This window comes from Erigeron canadensis, chromosome 9, assembly GCF_010389155.1.
Source record: "Erigeron canadensis isolate Cc75 chromosome 9, C_canadensis_v1, whole genome shotgun sequence".
Lineage (NCBI taxonomy): Eukaryota > Viridiplantae > Streptophyta > Magnoliopsida > Asterales > Asteraceae > Erigeron > Erigeron canadensis.
In genome coordinates this window covers 28480770-28497253 of record NC_057769.1, presented here as the reverse complement: position 1 = coordinate 28497253, position 16484 = coordinate 28480770, and the positions used below count along the sequence as shown (strand labels likewise).

Sequence of the window (16484 nt, the reverse complement as noted above, 5' to 3'; positions counted from 1 at the left end):
TATCTAGACAAGCTGCTTTTATGATGTTCCTGGATCTTCTAGCAATATCAACTCGCCGTTAATTGCTACTAATCCAGGTGATGAACCTACCTGCTTTTTTCTGTTGTTAATGTTATAAAATATATAATTCTATACTCAAACTCGACTTAATTATTGCTCCCTTTCTAGCACAAGTTTTATTTCATAGTCCCCTTATTTTTAACCAAGTATAGATCAGATTATAAAATATTCTTTAATTGGTCTCTGAAACTTTAAATAACCAAGTATACATCATGAAATTGATGATGTAATAGATATCAGAAATTAAGGATATAACCCGGCCACCCGAATGAACTCAATTCGCGTACCAGATTTAATCCTCCTCTCCCAATAGGATACTATGGAAATTGCGTGTACAATAATTGCCATTTCCACCGTATTTGACTTATTAAACAAACCTTTTAGCTATACGTTAGAGATTATAAGGAAGGCAAAATCCAGTGTCAACGAAGAGTACATGAGATCTTTTGGTAATCAAAGGACGCCCCATGCAATTTCACAGTTTTTTCAAAACTATAATGTGAATGATGCATGTGACGCGTGCTAGATATGATGCCGTTGACTTCGGATGGGGGAATTGAAGGCGGTCTATATATGGTGGGCCTGCAGGAATATCAGGTTATTTTGATACTACTTTCTATATATCTTCCATATACAAACACAAATATTGGTGAGTCTGGGATTATGGTGCCCATATATTTGCCGAGCTGTGTTGCTATGAAAAACTTTGTCAAAGAATTGATTCAGATGTTAGCTCAAGATAACTACTGCCATCATTAATTACTCCAAGTGAATAAGTTACTTGCTTCTTCCAAATTACATTAAGCATGTATATATATATATAAGGATCACTTCCGTATCATCATTTCATTTACAATTGCAACGTTCCTTATATAAGATTAATTTCATATATATGTTACGCAACTTCATTATTGGTTATATATGTCTTATTAGCATACATTGGTGAATTCAAGATTTCTAACTTATTGGGGTCAAGCTTTTTTTTTCTTTTTTGGGGAAAGGATATGATTTCCTAAAGTCAAGTTGAGAAGATCTTGATCTTTAAATGAAAATCAAAAGTCAAGATTTAAAACTTATCTTTAAATCTTGACCATTCATTTTCATCCAAAGGTTAGGGAATCCCTTTCCGAAAGACTATCATGCACAGACATATCATATCACTAGTACCTCTATGTTTCTACTATGTATACAGTTATCAACAAAGAGTCGGTCTAACGGTAAGGAAAACACTTGATGAGTTTATGATTCCAAGTTGGATCCCGGTTTGACACAAAAAATAATTACTTTAAGATACCCGTTAGTCCGTTACTAATGTAACCTAAAATTTGAAAACTAAAACTTTAAGATACCCGTTAGTCCGTTAGTATGAGTTGTGATTATTTGAAAACTAAAATTTTTGTAAAAACTAAAAACTGACTAAAACACACTGCGATCTGAATTTAACACAATGTGTTTTTAATATTTTAAAAGAAAACACATAATGTTAAGTTCATATCACAGTGTGTTTGAATAATTTTCTGATTTTCACGCGCTATCAAAAATATAATAATTAAAAAACACAATTAAAACACATTGTGTTATACAGTGTGTTTTAACCAATATTCTAGTTTTCATAAAAAAAAATTAGTTTTTAAATGAATATTTCACAAAATAGTGGTATAATTTTCATATACATTTCGTATTGAAATTGTTTTGATGTGCTTTACATTAACCTTTATCATCACAACTGCATCCATGAACCACCACAAACCATAAATTGAACAATCATATAACCTAACGCAATAAAATGCATGAACACAAATCCAAATCAAACTAGGATATTAATTTTTGTTTCAACTATGGTTTTCATCTCAGTTTAAATAGTTAATTAATTAAGGTGAGTTTAAATTTTGAAATTAAGCTAATCAATAAACAAACATAACTAATTCTAAAATTCTCATGTAAAAACAATTACTTCTATAATACTAACAAACATAATTATTAATCTTAAAATACTTCATTCTAAAAGCTTCATGTTTTCTTTTCTTTTTCCAACATAATTAGTTCTAAAATACTCATGCTTTTTCTTATTGCTTTACCATGATGTCATATTGTCTATAAACCTCCTATGATATGAAATTGGTTACACTGATATGTTTAGAATGTATTGTTGAATTTAAGTAATTTTATTTGACAATTACCAACCGATCATTAACCATCCTGTTATGTATCCTTTAAAGTAGTCGTTTGAATCACCCATTTTTTCTTCAAGGCAAATGGCCTAAGAACACGCAAAAAATTCTTTAGATATCGTTAATTTTATGACAATAAAATTAGTAGCCTTTAACCAATTTGAAAGAAATAAAAGAGTTGCTAAGCAAATTGAAATTTGGAACATATAAGAGGGATAACACTATTCAAATTTTTATGATGTAGGGTGATAGAGAAATGATATTAGTACCATGATTTTTTATTATTCTACCATACAGTACTAACATTACAACATACTGTACAAGTTGATAATGCATGATAGTGGTACATGAATAAAAATTTGTGGTACTAATGTCATTGCCTATGGTGATACCGTTTAATTTAATTAGTGATAATATTCTATATGGCCATAAAACTAACGTTAATTCTTAATTACAAAAAAGAGCAGTACACAACTACACGAATCGCCTATATGTACATGAAAAATCTCTTGGTAATTAATTCATGAACTTGTTACCACAGATTTACAGTATTTTATAGATAGATATGTGTTTTCCATTTCAATGCTAATGTTGGTATGTGTGCACGTGTTGTAACATCAAAATTGTTTGTCATATAATGACTTTCATGAAAATAAGCAGGTTATTTATTACTTTGAACAAAATAAAGTGGTCTATCTTATAAGCATAAAAATATCATGACAATAAAGTCTAAACGAAAAAGAAAAAAAAACCCAAAAGATATTCCTTACTCTAATATGAGAATGGAACACAAATTATTAAGATATATATTGTGTATATGGGACTATAAGCAAAATAGTTTGTAGAAGGATGCTCTAATAAAAAAGGTATGTGGTTTGAGACCCCTCCATGCTAGTTTTTTTTTTTTTAAATTTTATGGAGATGTATTTTCAAAATTTCAGAATTTATAGTTTGCTCCCTCCACTTATGTTTCTTTCTGATTTAGTCTATAGAGATGTATTTTCAAAATTTCAGAATTTACAGTTTGCCCCCTTCACTTATGTTTCTTTCTGATTTAGTCCAACATTAAAAAAAATTTTGCTTTGTTTATTTAAGTATCTAAATACTTTTGTTGTATTTTCTTTTATTATTATTTTTTTTATTTTGTTATTTTTGATTTTTTAAATCTATAATTTTTTTATTTTTGTATTTTTTGTATTTTCTGATCTATATTTGTAGATTTATGTTTTTTTTTATAACTTTTTAACATTTATGTTGTTAAATTCCTACATCATTTTTCGGGGTAAACATAAATATGATGGTATGCCTTATTGCCTTTAAAAAGAAAAAATATATATAAACACGACAAACACAAACGTTTTAAAAATTGACGCCTCCCATCGGGCGGGTCGAACCACCTAGTTATTAATATAACAATTCCCAACAGTCGGTGGTCTCTCTAATATTACTGTAGCTTTTACTGTAGAAAAAAATAATCTTTTATTCCTTTGCATGGTGGTACAAACAAGAGGCCGCCGTCTCTTTTTTCTTCTTTTTGGGCTAAGTCCACGAGACAAACAAAAGGGCATAAGCCCACTTCCATATATTTTTTTTCCAACCTTAAGACCATGTCTGACACAAGCTTTTCAAAAGCTTTTCAGTAGTTTTAGTTTTCATTTTAAATTAAAAGATCTTAAAATATTAAAAGTTTTGTTTGGATGCAGCTAGCTTTACCTTTTATTTGAATGAAAAAGCTCAAAAATGAAACGTTAGTTGAAGTAGCGTTTCAGGAGCTTTAGCTTTTCGATGAAGCTTTTACTCTTTAAAAATTACACAAATGTCTCTTAAAGTTGCAGCTACAGCTACTATACCAAATACTTTTAAAAAATAAAAGCTACAGCTACCAAATACAACTACTTTTGCCAAACATATTGTCTAATTTTTCCTCCTCATTTTTCTTTTTCCCTTTTGAATATCTTTCTTTGTTTTTTATAACTTTTAAAAATTATAGTATATATTTAGCCATTTATGTACTGTGTGATAGTTGAAACTATTGATATATTAAAGTTCTTAGCCCCGATCGTAACTAATAGTTCATTTAGCCGTCGTTTAATGTCCCTGATATTTTTTTATAAACCTTAATAATATTAGTTTAGTAAAAAAAATTATTTTTACAAAACACTTTTTTTATAAGCTTTAATAATGTTTTTTTTTTTAATTAAAAAAACCACTTTTAAATAAGAAAAAAAATGATATTTGTTACCCTGGTCAATAGCCATGTAACCATCACAGTATAATGCACTGTTTCCGCTATAACAAGAGGGTTAGTTTTTATCCCCTTTTTAATTTTTCTAAAATTGCTATATATTTTATATTTCATTTTTTTTCCTTATTGTTTCTGTTAAATGCTCCTAACACCCACGTAATCACCAACCAACGATTAGATAATTGTGTCATGTTTCCGCTACAACTAAATTACAATTACTTTTAAATAAATTCTTACATCCGTTTTTATTGTTTGTGTAGTACCTTCTTATATGTTTTAAGTATTGTTCTATCTCCCAGTTTCGATATCAGTCTTTATAAAAAAGTGATATTTCCGCGCAACACGCGGGTTACAATTCTTGTTGTAGCATAATCCATTTAGTTCACCAATTGTTCTACTATCTATCAATAAACTAAAACAGGATTGAGGTCTTCTTTAATAAACACTTCGCTCATTCTTTAGACGACACATGTCCTTTTTAAAATCCTAATCTAGAGTTTCCTTATAATTATCAAATACTGATATTGAAAAATTAATATAATATTATCTATCTATCTATCTCTTTAATATATGTCTATTAAAGTGAATTATATATATCCAAATCCTTGCATTCGATGCGTATATCCATTGTCCATAAATACACAATGTAATCTTCTTTTTATAGCGTGGCACGAGTCGCTTTACTATTTAGTTTTTAGTATCCGGTTTTAAAAGATGATCTATGTTTTGAGATAATTATAATTATTACCCACTTTCCGTATAAGTTATTTTATTCATTAGTTTATTTTTAATTTTCTTTGCAATGTAATAGAAAGATAATATTTCGGCTGCTGTTTTTTATGTTTGCAACCATAATTGCGTCGGTAAGTTTTCCTCCCTTGGTTATATGTATATATTTTCGAATTATGATTGTATAGGATTATTATCCAAAATCGATTTTAAAAATATTCACTTGCTTTTGTATTCTTTTTATTTTTACACATAGGATTAAAATAGCGTTATGTATAATAAATATGAAGTTTCTTTATTAGTTTTGAGACATACCACATTAGCATTAACAAATTTCGTATTGCATGAATATATTGTATCAAACCGTTATATTATATATCAAATAAAGTTTTTTATGCGCTGTTATTACAACCATTAAAGTAAATAATTATAAATAAATATAAGTCAACCGTGCAATAAGCACGGACATTAGTACCAGTACTATTCTAAATCATTAAATATACAACGTAGTATCATGAATTTAGTTAACAAGAATTACACTACTACTTTAACCCTGCAGTCAAGATATAGCAGAGAATCTAATCAATCAAATTAGCATAAATGTCAAGATATAACTCTTGGTCTTTTTTATATATTATTTGAGGGGTTAAAGTCATAATTAAGTAACGTATTTTTCGAAAAGATTCACTTTGTATAAGATTTATATTCAAAAAAGATTCGCATAGTGTATGTACTTTTCAAAAATATTTATTTGTTTTTAAATCTTTCTTTTAGACTAACTCACTAGACTTATAATACTTACTGTATAATACTAGTGATGTATTTCTTGAAAAGAATACCTTAGAAAATTTTTCTGCCCTTATTGGGTAAGAAAGTCGGAATATACATTTGTAGATAAAAAAAAAAGAAATTGACATACAAAATACTCGTAAAATACAAGATACACATTAGGACCCCTACTAACAAGACAAAAAACAAAATAAAACATAAAAAAACATTCTGCCACTCACCACTCCCTCTTTGAACCAACATACCGTACTTCCACACTACAATCACTACTACCGTACTGACGGCGTCTACTCGCCGGCGTTCCGTTTCCCGGTGAGTTTATTTCTTCATTTTTCACTTTCATTTTACTCTCTTTTCTTTCTTGTTACTTTCAACTTTGTATCTTTTTTTTTTTTTTACAATCTTAAATATATATATATATATATATGTTCATTTACCTTTTTTTTTTTTTTTTAATATATTTTTTTCTTAGCTCAAAAATGTTGGAAATGCAAAACTTTGAAAACCCTAAGTTAGCAATACTATACCATTATATACAACAACAACAACTAACAATAATACACAATCCCGGGATGGTGAGACGCTGACAGTCTTGTTTCTACCAAAGGAGACTGCTTCGATAAAGACCTCTGGCCATACCATATAATATAATAATATTATATATATGTATGATATACATATATATTGTGTCCGGAAGTCTTATGGAAGCAGTCTCTCTACCCTCTACCTTTGGGTAGAGGTACTGTCTACAACTCACCTCCCCATACCTCGCTTAGGCATTGGGTCTTGTTGTTGTTGTATATGTATGATATACATATAACATATATATGTATATTATATATATGTTATATGTGTATATATATGTATGTATATATGTTTTTATTTTCTCGTCACCCTAAGATGTTTACCCAGTGAGGTTCAAACCCAGGTTTCTTCGGAAACGTTATGGTCACCTTACTACTAGACCACCATCAAGGTGGCCTAGTTGTTAGGTGTCTTGATGTCTTCACAAGAGGTGGCAGGTTCAAATAGTAAAACATCTTGGGTGTGGCCAAGGTTCGAAAGTGGTCACGAGATACCCTGAATAGGCCATATGGATATCTGTGTCAAAGACTCGTCCTCTTAGGTAACCTAAACAGGAAAAACCTTTATGTCTGTATATGTATGCTACCCTTATTATGTATCTATATATGTTGTGGTTTTTGAATTTTGATATTGGGTTGTATTAGTATATTTGGAACCAAGGAATGTTGGTATTTGAATGTATATATAAAATGGTGATATACATGTGATCATCTAGTAGTTTAATTTTGTGGAGGTCAGGACCACTTATTTAAGATATAAAGTTTTAGGGGTGTTTGGGATTGCTAATGTTAAAGAACTTATATGCTTTGGAAATAAGCGGGTACCGACATGCTTATTTTTAAGTACTTAAAGGGTGTCGAAGGTTGCTTTTTTTGTGCTTATTGCCGGGTGTTTGGGATTGCTAATATTAAAGCACTTATATACTTATTGCTAATTTTGTATACTGAGCACTTTAAAAAATAAGCAGGTTAGTACCTGCTTATCAGTTAAGAATATAAGCATTTTAAAATAAAAGAATCCCCAAAACCCCATTTGTTTTGTAAAATAAGTAGAGAAGCGGCTTTTAATGTGGAATTTCGTTTATCTGCTTAATCGTAAAACTCCCTACCTGTGTGGTGGTGGTCAAAGGGAGTATAGTGGTTAAACGTCCTTTAGTGAGTATTGTTTCTAACCAGCAACTGGCAACATTTAAGCAAATAAGGTCCTAGCAAATAGAAATGCATAATTTTACAACCAAATGAACACAAAGCTCAGTAAGATTGTTTACTGAGCCAGACCGTCTACTCTACAAATATGATTTAACTGCTTGATTGTTTGCATGCCAGCAAACCTGTTTTGCACTTTTGCTTACAAAATATCTATTGAATATTATGTTGTATTAATGCTTACAATGAAAGCATGACTTCACACTGTTTTTGCTTACTTTGATTTCCCTGTATACTCAAATGTAATTAGTATTGTTCTAGATATAAGTGATACCTTTTAAGAGGGGGATAAACTGGCAGGGATTATTTTAAGCAGTGATGTGGATAATATAACATAAAGTGCAGGACTGTCTTTTTCTAGTTGCAACATCTTATTTTACTGGATTACTTTCAGGTTTTGATGGCGAAAAAGGTTAATAAGAGGGCAGCCCACAATACTCAAAAGGAGAAGCGGTTTCCAACCTCTTCTCTCCAAGCAGTTTTACAAGAGATCGTTCTAGCTAAAGAGGCACATATATGTCCACATCTCGATAAGGGCACTAATTTGGAAAAGTTTTCCAAAAGAATATTGTCGCCTGAGTCTCTTATTTCAGTGACATGTGACTATTGTTTGCACGACATGGCCAATAGGAAGATAACAAAGAGAAAAGACAAGTCTGGAAAGAATAAAGGAAATCTTTCCAAATCCGAGTCCAATTTGTTATGGGTATGTTTGGAATGTGGACATTTTTCGTGCAGTGATGCGGGGTTCCTTATCACACCTCAGAGTCATACAACTCGGCATGCAAAGGAGTACCGCCATCCGTTGTTTTTGAAATTTTCATACCCTGATCTTAGATATTGTTTCTCTTGTAATACCTCTATCCCAGTTCAATGGTCAGACAAGAATGGAGAACTAGAAGATGTTTTGTCAGAATTTGTTAAATTAGTAAAACCACTATTATTGCCAAAAACTCGTGTAGTTGAGGCAATTCTGCATCGAACTAGTAGTATTACACCTCATGTTGATTTAGTAAATACCCTTCAAAACTGCTTAGAAGGTAGAAATGGCGGCTATATGGTAAAAGGTTTGGTAAATTTAGGGAACACTTGCTTCTTAAATTCAGTGTTGCAAAATCTTCTGGCAGTGCATAAATTACGGGAATACCTCTTGAAACTGGAGGGATTAGTTGGGCCCATCACAGCATCTTTGAAGAAGCTTTTTGTTGAAATGAGCTCATCGACGGGTACCTGCAATGTCATCAACCCGAGATCCTTTTTCGGTTGTTTTTGTACCAAGGCTTCCCAATTCAAGGGATTTCAACAGCATGATAGTCATGAGTTGCTTCGTTGTTTGCTTGACGAATTGTGTAGTGAGGAGTCTCGTGTACAAACACATTCCCAAGATGGCAGTGGGAATGCAAACCATGCTTCTACTTTTGTAGATACCTTATTTGGGGGACAAGTTTCTAGCACGGTCAGTTGTTTAGAATGTGGACATTCTTCAGTTGTATATGAGCCATATTTAGACCTTTCATTACCATTACCGACCAAGAGATCTTCGTCTAAAAAGACCCCACCAGTTGCTGGATCCAAGAAATCAGTATTTTTTTCTAACAGGAAAGGAAAGATTTTTGCAAAACCTGAAAAAGCTTCAGATTCCTTGGTAGGCAACGGTGTTACAAGTGTTTTAAACAGTGATGACTCGTCTGGAGCCACACAGTCTATGGAAACATCCGGCGGAAAGAATGCTGTTTTTTTATGTGATTCAACACATTCAGGATCTGTTCTCCTTGATGCCATCGGTGATAAAAATGATTCATCCCTACAGGATGAAATCCACCAGATGGACAGTACTGTAGCTTTAGTAGAAAGTTTAGTTCAACGTTACTACGGTGAACCAGTCTCTTTGTTCAATGGTTATGATAAGTACACTGCAAGTTCATCAAATGCTTTCTCACTCGAATGTAGTATGCCCACTATGCCATATAATGGTCATGATACAACTTGTGAGCAGCTTGACTCTTTTGATTCAAAGGAAGCATCATGGATGGATTATCGTAGACTAGGTAAATCTGTCATTGAAGATACAACATCACCTAAGCAAGATTTGTTACTGATTCAAGATTCTGAAAATAGTGATGATGACTTATCGGATGACGAGCCTCTGGCAATAGCTCACGAATCTTTGCTTCCTTGCAAGGAAACCGTCTCAACATGTGTACAAGAACCGTCAGATTTTAATGGATCTGGATATCTGTTTTGTGAACGCAAGCCTGTTTTTGGGCCCACTATGAATCCCTTATTTAACAGAATTAAAGGAAGTGAGTCTGATCCTGATGAGGTTGATGATACTGATTCTCCTGTGTCCGTGGAGAAATGTTTGGCTTATTTCACTACCCCTGAGCTTCTCACACAAAAGGAACATGCCTGGGAGTGTGGTCAATGTTCCAAGACCTTGTTAGAGCAAAAGACAATACTAAAGAACAAACTGAAAAAGTTCAATTTGAATGGGTATAATAATGAAATTTCAATTGCTTCATCGGTTTTGGGCACCGATTACTTGCATTTTAACGGTTTTGAAAACCATAACAATCAAAGTACTGCAGGGGTTGACGATTCTGATGAAAACTTGGCATTTTGTAATGGAATGAGTGATAGCTATCAGGATACTGAATCTTGCAACATCAACGGGTTTACTGATATATCTGAGACTGAGAACAGTGAGCAAAAGGAATCTGAGCTTCAAGTGAGTCAACATGAATCTGATAGTAGTGATGATGACGAGGTGGGCTCTAAGGGTGTGAAGGTGGTTAGGGATGCATCTAAGAGAATTCTGATCAGTAAGGCCCCACCAGTTTTGACTATCCATTTGAAAAGATTCTGCCAAGATGCCTGTGGTCGTTTACGTAAACTAAATGGTCATGTCAACTTTAGTGATACATTTGATCTTAAACCCTACATGGACCCCAGGTATGTTTTTATATCTTCTAGAATTAATTCCATATTGTGTTTGTTAAATATTTGATTAATGGTTCGCTCTGCCTAATCAACACATGCATATTCATAAGGTGGTGGGCTTGGTGATATTTGACCACTAAGATCGGTGTTCATTATTTGTGTTTATGAACCGAATATAGATGAAGTTACATGGACTATTGAGAGTATTACACGCATTAAATTTGAGTAGAAGTGGTAATTTCGACCCATTCACTAATAAATGGGTCAATGTATGTTATGCTTTATCTTTAACGGGACAAAGTTTTTAAAAAAAAGTGTATATGCAAACCTTATATGTGTGTGTGTGTGTGTGTGTGTTAAAACAATTTTATAAAACTGTTTTGAGTTAACCTGCCGGACAAATTTTGGCCTGTACAAATGTTACCTGTTTTGACCCAAACCTGCTTTGTTAGCTCCTCATCTGATTTGTGAAGAGTACAATGTTGACAAATTTTTATCGTTGGAAACGTATATATTATTTAACACCAAAATTAACTATGAAAACTTGGTTATTGGTCAACCGAGTCATAGACATGACACCGCTTTAATCAAAACATTTATGCTTTATCTGGACCCGACTCGTTGACAGTACAAATAACACATGTTTTGATTAAAGCCCACTTCAATCCTTAAACCCAACTGATTGTGATTATTCAAATGCTGATAGCTATCAATGAAAATCCTAACTCTTTTTTAAGTCACTATAGTGTTGGAGGGGTATATGTTAGCATTTTTTCCAGTATAATTCTGCTAATATATTTCATCCATTTGGGTACGATGATGTGATTCTTTTTGGTGATGCAGCTGCTGCAGAGATAAAGAGTATAAATATCAACTAGTAGGAGTGGTGGTGCATTCAGGAACAATGAGAGGAGGCCATTATGTGGCTTACGTCAGAGGTGCAAAGGGTTCTACAGGGACAAAAGATGATGACAATGGCTTATGGTACTATGCAAGTGATGCTAATGTTCGCGAGGTTTCTTTGGATGAAGTTCTTCGGTGCGACGCCTATATCTTATTTTATGAAGAAATGTGAGTGCAGCTTTGCTATTTACCCATGTAATTACTTAAAAACTTCCATCCCTTATATTTTTCGGTTAGTTTTTGGGAAGGTAGGGGATGATATTGAGAATATACTCCAAAGAGCAAGAGAAATTCGTCTCATCAGTACACATTAGCCACATTTTGCCCCCATTTTTGGTCCTTGTTTCTTGCTCTTTAGGAATGAATGTATCCATATGTTTGTTACTTCAAATCTTTGAAGTAATTACTTAACATGTACATTGCCTTGAGTATATTTTACTTTTTGGGCTTTATTAAGGGTACAAGTTAACTTATATATTCGTCCACTAGTCGTTCACCCTCATTTGGTTTCTGTTCTTATTTGGTTTAAGTTATATCGAAGAGTTTGTTTATTTATTATCTTTTTGAAGTTATATGGAAGAGTTAACAACTTATTGACATCCGTAAGTTTTTAATTAATATCTTTGAAAGAATGGTATTATATGTTAAATGTTCAATACTCAAATGCATCATATAGTTTTTGTGCTTCATTCATGCTATGAGGTATTGAGGAGGTGAGATGTAGATAGTGTTATCTCTTGCCTTAAGGTAGAACAATAGCTTCTAGAGTACCTCTAGCCATGTTGTAGGGAGTGAGGATCAAAGCTTAAGAGGCTTTCGTCATATCTTAACCAAACCTTTCGCATGGACTTGACATGCACTTGTATAGTCTAGAGAGGCTTACTTATCTTATAGTTTGGTGGCTATATTTGTCTTTGGTTTAATCGTTTCTTGTTTTGTCTCGTTCCTTCTTTTTCAAATGATTGAACCTACATCGTGTGAATATATAGGATCACAGGATTCCAACTGTAGTTTCTTATTAGGTCGATCAAATTGTGCCGAACCTGACATATTTTCCTATACTGTAGGAACAGATTGGACCGACATTATTGATCCATTATTTTATGAATAGATTGATTTTGTAAATAATTAGTTTCCTTTGTTATCCGTTTGTAATCTCCCTATTTAAAGGGCATTATACATAAATGGCAAGCATTCCAAACCATATTATACATAAATGGCAAGCATTCCAAACCATAAACTCTTTTAGTTTTACCATATTATACATAAATGGCAAGCATTCCAAACCATAAATTCTTTTAGTTTGTACATCTATTTTTATTTTTCTTTCCCACATCAGTTGGGCCTAATTTGTTTTTGTTTTTTTTGGTGTTAATAAGGTTACAAGATAATTGAGAGAAAATGTATCTACTCATTTAAGATTTACTCAGATTGGAATGAATTTTTTTTTTATGAACAGTTTTTTATAGATTCATATCTTATTCGGCTATTCTCTATGCAAACAAATGTTCAGCGAGCCGATTCTGAGCATGTTAGAGGCAGATGAATCATAAAGATGGCGAAAATGGCTGGTTAGTCAGGTTATGCATGCCTAACTAGTCAAATTACTTAGAATCAACATAGATCAGTAAACATACGGATAATGCATTATTCTCATGTGATTACAAATATCATTAGTTACTTATAAAAAAAAAAAAAATTTCCAACCATCTAAATAAAACACCAAGTTTTCTTTTGAAAGCTTGTTACGGAACAAAACAGAAAAACAAAGTTGCTGTCAACCTGAAAAAATGTACATATCGGCCCAAAGTTATCGATGGATGTTCCTGAGCATTTGGATGCTTAGGGCGTGATGGTCAAATATATGCCCAAAAATATATTATCCTACATACTAATTTAACTCCAAAGTCCAAACCGAAATTAAATTACATAAACTCTATACATAAACAAAAAAATAAAAAATAGTAGAGAGAGATGTCACCTTTGAAATCTTGAATTGCTTTATAAAAGAGTTGTCATGGGTGAACGATGTAAAATGAAAATACGTTTACTTTTTTTTCGAACGGCACGTATAAAATATGGATCATTGCTTTAATTATTCAAACCTACCTGTATTAGAGGTGCACAAAAAAACCGGTTAACCGAATCGATTCGAAAGTTAACCTATAATCGTAACCGGTTAGTAACCGATACAGTACAAACCGATTATAGGTTAGGAAAAATCACCGGTTAGTAATCGATTTGCACTTTCAAAACCAAAAACCGATTCCTAATCAGTTAACCGATAAACGGTTTTTATTTTTAGCTTTAACCGGTTAATCGATTAATTATATATAATTGGGATTGTTTTCTATTTTATACTTACCACTCACCACTTACTGGGTGATATATATATACATCGAGATATAAAAAGAAAAATGAAGTCACATACATCTGGAAAGAAAGAAAAAAGTATCGGAGACCGAAGAAAGAACCAACTAATCACCTCTTCAAGATCCTCCACTGAATCACCTCTTCAAGATAATCAAAAATATTACGTACTGTATGGCTGTGTGCCTGTGTGTATGTGTGTTCCACTAACCGCCCAGTCATATATATATATATATATACACATCGATATATGTGGTGACCATGAGGGGTAGATGATGATGAAGAGAAGTGGTGTTATCAGTGGCGTTTGTGGGTAGATCCGAACGGAACAACTTGTTATATGTTGAAAAAGAAAACCCCTTTTGGCTTATATATTATTGATAGTGGGCGGTTAAAAAAATAACCTATTAGGTTAACCGATTATTATTAACCGAAACCGATTACACCGGTTATAGTTTTTTAAAACCCAAACCGGTTATTAACCGGTACCGGTTATTAACCGGTACCGGTTAACCGTAATCGGTTTTTTTTTTTTAAAATAACCGGAATCGGTTAACTGGTATTTGCACCTCTAACCTGTATAACTGGATTTCATTTATTGGACTAAAAAGAAGATAAGCTTACAAAAACTTAACCTATTGGACTGAAAAGCAACAACTAGGCCTGTTATATATAATATGAAGTAATGAAGATACTGAGTGTATTTTCTTTAGTCATTAGGTGCTGAATATATTAAATGACAAAATGCATAAATAATATTTGTGTATATTAAATAAAATACAGGTAATTGACGGTTATTTTTGTTTATTTATTTACTAATACTATCTTATAAAAAGAATATCTCATGTAAAAAGTTACATGTGAATAAATGTCTATAATACTCTTAATAATTATATTACACTTTTACTTCTTTATCATTTAGAATATCCCCATTAACTTTTTACATAAGCTACCTTTACATCAATTATACACATAACTTGGCGTGTCTCTATCACCATCAGTCGTCTCTCACCACCATACCGTCACATGTGTTAGTATAATAATAAACACCTGATATCCATTAACATTTTTCACATACCTAAAACCACATTTTTACTATATATATGGAAAAATGATCCATACTAAAGACTTTATCTAAGCTTAAGTACTGACACTTTAAAAAAAGTTACAAATTAAACCTTTGAATTTGATAAATATACATAGCCCCCCCTTCTGAATTTTACATAACCTCTCCCTGAATTATACATAATCCCTCACTGCTTTACCTAACTCAGGTATTATTGCTTGCGTTACCTAACAATATATATATATATATATATGAAGGATGGGAATATAAGGTGTTAGGTAGCTAAGCTTAGGTGTGGAACACTCACATATTGTTTTTTTAATCCATAAAAATCAGTGGGGCCATGTGATATAATTAAAATTCAAAAAATATTAAAAAATTAGTATGTGAAGAGTTCCACACCTAAGCTTAGGTGCCGGACAACCTTATATTCACTTTTCCCTATATATATATATATATATTGAAACCATAAACAAAAATGTTGTGCAACAAAGAATAGCTTCGAAATCGTTAAATCTGCATTGTGCGTGAGTGCGTCCATTCGTATGCTCTTTATGGTGATGACTTGCATCTCCATTGAGGGATAATAATATAAGGTTGTCTAGTATTTAAGTTTAGACGTGGAACAATTACATATTAATTTTTTAAACCATAAAATTCATGGGGCCCAAACATATATTCATTAAATAAGAAATAATTAATATTAATATGTGAGGGGTTTCATACCTAAGCTTAGGTGTCAGACAACTTTAAATTCACTTTTTCTATAATTATATAATATGTACAAATTTGGACGCCTTCGGACACATCCTCAACGCCTCTAAAACAAACGGCCTAATAGCTTGTGACTGGTTATAGAAATATTTTAAATATATATAAGTGTTTGACAGAGTAGTTAAATTTTTAATTATCAGCGTATAACGGTGGCAGTGACGATGGTTTGTTAAGGCGTTTGAACCTTTGTCTCTATTTTAAGTGTGTTAGTATGTGTGCGCGAGCATGGATAATGTTCCTTGAAAGACGAGGGGTAGGGATCGAAAAAGAAATTAAAATATTAAAAATGAGATATGGAAAATAACATGTATAGCTAGTTACTACACTTATGTGCCCTATTTCATTTTTTTTTTTTTTAAAAAATCCAAGGTCCTTTCTAGAAGCAACATCTCTATTATTGGATTGAAAAAATGGTGTCTACATCACATTTTCCTATACCGTGTTTACGTCAGAGTAGAATACATTTGTTGCTGTAACTATGTGAAAATGATAAGTGAACTGAGATAGTTATATTGGCTCGATCCAAAACTCCAAAAAGACATTAACATAGCTTTAACATCAAAAAAAATAATTATTTTTGTTTTACAATGTTCGTTAACTTTAATGTTGATGTTTATATATAAAACTAAAATTAACTACCATATACT

General features: G+C 32.2%; 1 protein-coding gene and 1 pseudogene across 1 annotated transcript; both read left to right on the top strand.

Annotated features, from left to right (window-relative positions):
- The first annotated feature begins 321 nt into the window (after positions 1-321).
- Positions 322-819, top strand: LOC122583486 (annotated as a pseudogene).
- Positions 820-8184: 7365 nt separating this feature from the next.
- On the top strand, positions 8185-11799 carry LOC122583485 (ubiquitin carboxyl-terminal hydrolase 2-like). The gene is made up of 2 exons (XM_043755883.1): positions 8185-10736; positions 11568-11799. Exons 1-2 carry the CDS (start codon positions 8185-8187, stop codon positions 11797-11799), a joined length of 2784 nt encoding a protein of 927 aa, XP_043611818.1.
- The last annotated feature ends 4685 nt before the right edge of the window (positions 11800-16484 follow it).